The 4,576-nt window shown below is 37.9% G+C and overlaps 1 protein-coding gene across 1 annotated transcript in view; it reads right to left on the reverse strand.

Moving 5' to 3' along the window:
- Window positions 1-4,576, reverse strand: part of ANK3 (ankyrin 3, node of Ranvier (ankyrin G)) — a 137,992-nt gene that overhangs the window by 117,788 nt on the left and 15,628 nt on the right. Inside the window, exon 6 of the mRNA XM_008566631.1 lies at window positions 2,890-3,087. Coding sequence (XP_008564853.1) covers window positions 2,890-3,087 — 198 coding nt within the window. The remainder of the gene's footprint in view (window positions 1-2,889; window positions 3,088-4,576) is intronic.

Consider the following 4,576-nt stretch of genomic DNA (forward strand, 5'->3'; position numbering starts at 1 on the left):
TTATAATGCTGGGAATTCAGATTAGCATAGAGTTCTCCTTTTTCAAAGTTGTGATAATTTCAAAATTAAAACAACTATTTCTTTCTACTTAAAAGAAGGTGCTGGGGCTGGCCTGGTGGCGCACTGCTACAGTGCGCCGCTTGGGAGCGCGGTGGCACTCCCGCCGAGGGTTCGGATCCCACATACAGACCGGTTCCCGCTCACTGGCTGAGCGAGGTGCGGGCGCGACACCGAGGGTTGCGATCCTGTTCCCGGTCCCGGTCTGGTGCGGGCACGACACTGAGGGTTGTGATCCGTTGCCGGACACGAAAAAAAAAAAGACAAAAAAAAAGAAGGTGCTGAATGTTATCTCAGATAATCCTCACAATATCTCTGTGAAGTAAACAGTAATATCTTCACTTACTAGAGGATAAAACTGAGGTTCAGAGAAGCCACCTAACTTGCCCAGATTATACATCTGGGAAGAGTCAGACTTAGGATTCAAACACTTTGTGATTTCAAAACACAGGCCACATATGTTAAAAATATCTAAGTTATTTACTATTTGTACCATAAGTCTATTGCTATTTTGAAACTCTGATATCTGAGCTATGGTTAAGAAATGCCACAGCTTTGCAATCACCTGATTAGGCAGAAGAGAATCTAAATGCCAGAAAGTATGGATTATTAGGAATTTGGGGCCCTTTTGCAGGGTTTCCTCTAAGTCTAAAGACTTAGAAACATTTGTCCTATGTTTTTGGCAGATTTTTTTTTTTAAACATTTAATCTAATTTTATTCATGGTTTCCTTGGGATGAAAAAGAGATCACTCAGTATGTTTTATCATGTATAGCTTTTCAAGTATAGTAGTGATGTACCTTAATTACTTCAATACACACAAATGTTTTTTTTTAAATAAACAAGATTAAGACTCCTAGAAGCATTTTATTTATTTGTTTGTTTATTTATTTATTTATTTACTGGCTGGTACAAGGATCTGTAGAAGCATTTTATAATGAAGCAATTCCCACTTTGTGTGTGTGTGTGTGTGTGTGTGTGTGTGTGGCTAGCTCAAGCACTGCCAAAATGTACATTTCTATACACAGTGAGCACTTTACCTAAAATGAACACTTAAGTATATTAAGCATGTGTATAGCCTTAGGGTAAGCTGACATTATATAGTCAGCTAGGTAGGCAACAAAGCATAGTGCCAAATGGAAAAAGTGTATTTGCAAATAAAATTTTAAAACTAAGTTAACTTTTACTTGTATAATTAAATACAGAATATATACTGATTTGCTAAAATAAGATGTGATGTATTCACACTCCATTATAAAGAATGCATACCAGAGCATTTATAAATAGTGAATGAATATTATTAAGACTAGGTTACTATAATTAACACAGACTTAGTAGAAGTGCGTATCGTGAAGCACTGTGGGTGGTATAAGTTTTGCCACGTACTTTTGTTACCTTGAGGTAGATAACACATGTGTTCTAAGTTCAGCATTCATTTTTGGTTGCTGCTGTTATGTGTTTTAAGAAATATGTATGCTATGAACAACTTGAAAATACTCATGAATGAAAAATGTTTTAGAAAAAAAAATTTCATGCAATTATGTACGGTCTTAGTGTGTAAATTTCAGAACAAGATTTTTCTTTCCTGGAAAACAGACCCTTGTTCTGTGAGAGAATGTGTTTTACTTGTCGTAGTGCATTTCTCTTGTCTCCTGTGCATCATTTAGCACTATTCCTGTGGCAGACAACATGCCAGTTAAAATGAAAACTATCTCACATGTAGGAAAAAAAAAGTCTGTATTTTAAAAATAGAGAACTCATAAAAGCCTTACTAAATGACACCATCTAATTCAAGTAGAAAATGATTTAAATACTAGTAATAAAGAAAGACAAAACACATTTCATGAATACTACAAAGAGAAATGTCTGCTGAATGTTTTAGTTCAGAGGTTTCAGAACGTTGCTGTATGTTTTATGAGGAATTTGAGGGGAAGGTTTTATAATAGAAGGTGTTAATGTGACCTGTATTGACTTACAGGGTGAGCCAACTGGCCTGTAAAACTGTGGGATGCTTCTGGGTTCAGGCTTCTTGTTAAAGAGCAACTCCCCACTGTTGGTGGGCAGATCTTAATAAGCAATTCAGCAACCCTAAATTCTTTGATACATGCAATGAGAGGCAGTAAGTTCATTAACATGTTTCTGGTGAGTTGTGGGGTGAACTTTCACTTGGCTTGAGAAAACTACAGTCCTTTCCTCACTAACAATGCAGATGTCAAAGATGAGAGCAGGCCTGTTTGAGGAGTATAGAAACAGTCTTCACAAGTTCCTTCATAATTGCCAACTTACGTACAAAGGCTAGACTTATAAGCTAACAACTTTTCCTATCTATTTAACAAAATAGCTACTCTAAATTCCTGTTGTCCAAATGAACTCTCTGAAGGCAGCAGTGTTCCCAATTTCTTTTAGTAATCTAGGACTTGGGATAGGCAAAGAGTAGGAGCCCCCAAAATGTTTGTGGAATAAAGCAACAGGCTACAATTTGCAACTTTTTATTTGCTTTGTTCTGGTGAAGCAACAATGTTGCTCTCTGAATTAACATTATAACAAAATATCTTCATCTTACTACAAAAATGTTGTGGACCTCATATTTATAGTTGTATATACACAGAACCACTCATATATACCCAGTTGTATGGCTGAATTATTTATTTACCATTCTGATTGCTTCAACAGATTGTTTCCAAGTTTTTGCTATGATAACACTTTGGTAAACATGTTTGTGCAATATTACACTTTACACATTCTATTTGACCCAGATTTTTCATGAATTTTTAGTGACCTTTCTAAGCGGTGAGGTTTTGTTGTATGCTTTGTAGAGAAAGAAAAAGGTTACCTTATTGCTCAGGTTCACGTTAGCATTTCTGCCGAGGAGCAGTGACACCATGTCCACGTGCCCTTCCTGAGCTGCAAGATGGACAGAAGCAATTCCTTGCCGGGTAACTGCGTTTGCATCAGCACCATATTCCAGCAGAGTTGTCGCTATGTCCATCTGGTTCTTTTTGGCAGCGATGTGTAGCGGAGTGTAACCATTCTGTCAACATGAATCACTTGGTCACATGCCCAGTAACAAGACAAAAATGTGTGCAGTGCATTTTCAAATAGTATACTTTCTTTCAGTGATTTCCTTTGATTGCTTAAAAAATCATGATTAAATAAGCAAACACTGATAAACCAAGTGGTGCCATTAATGTAGTGCCATCATGTCACCTGCATTCCTAAGTAGGGAAAACAATTTAATATAGACAGTTTAATGTGAGAGGGCTCAGAGTATTACTGGTTTTCCAAAAGGAATATAGATTTCCCTTTCACAGGTAGTTGTGTTAATAGGTGCTCAATAATTACTTATTTTATTTAAACTGAATATAGGAGGAAGCCCTACGAGGAAATAACAAGCAATATGGTACTACTGGGACATGTTCAGAGCCCTTCATTATTCCATCTAAAAAAAATCCCTTTAATGGCCATCTATTGCTTACAAGTTGAAATTTTTAATTTTCATGGAAGTCAAGATGCTATAATCTATTTCCATTTTTCCCTCTGATTTCCCCTTTCATGAAACTCTAGCCTCTATGCTATGCGTCAGCTAGACTGGTCATCCCGCAGGACCCCCAAACAGAACACAGTCTCATGTTTCTTTATCTTCCCTCACTCTACCATACTTTTCTCCAGCATGCCCATAGGGCCAACATCTATCAGTTGAAAATTCAACTCAAGGGTTACACTCTTCATGAAGTTTTTTTACCTCTCCTCACCTCCCAAGCCCCAACACCCACTCCCAGCCTGACAGACTCTAATCAAAGTGCTGGGGACATTTACTGGCACTCTTTTGTTTATAGATCTGTCTCCACCTACTTAAATACAAATTTGTTGAGGGCATATATTGTGTCATATTTGTATTCATATCTCTAATGCCTCACTATAACTGGCACCTATTGATTAAATGAAGAAAAGAATCCTGAGAATTTAAATCAAGTAGACTAGAGCTTTCAGAACATTCTGGCATCCTTCTCTTGGCTGATCTGTGATGCTCAAATAAAGACAACCAAAATTCCTTTGATGAACTGTTGATTAGTTGTACCTTGAAAAAGAGCTTTGGGGACCTTATCCTGGTCCAAAGTCATTTAAGGGAAATGCAAGATAACATTTTAACATAGACATGAACCTAACTATATAAAACATGCCAATGACATATTAGAATGATTTTTAAAATACAGACAGGAGGATATAGGGAAAGAAAATAGAATCTGAGAAGTTGTACTTGGGAATATGATTCAGATTTAGACAATGGATCAGTCACCATCTTTCAAAGCCACGCAGGTAGGTCAGAAAAAACAGAGAGGGCTGGGGGGCTGTGGCATCCACGGATCAGCCAGCCTGCTACAATTAACCCTCATATTTAAGTCATGAGCCTGTCCTAGTCAAACCCTCGTTCTAGGCCGGCCCGGTGGCACACTGCTATAGTGCGCCGCTTAGGAGTGCGGCGGTGCTCCCGCCGAGGGTTCGGATCCCACATACAGACC

This window comes from Galeopterus variegatus, unplaced genomic scaffold (assembly GCF_000696425.1).
Source record: "Galeopterus variegatus unplaced genomic scaffold, G_variegatus-3.0.2 Scaffold257, whole genome shotgun sequence".
Taxonomy (NCBI): domain Eukaryota; kingdom Metazoa; phylum Chordata; class Mammalia; order Dermoptera; family Cynocephalidae; genus Galeopterus; species Galeopterus variegatus.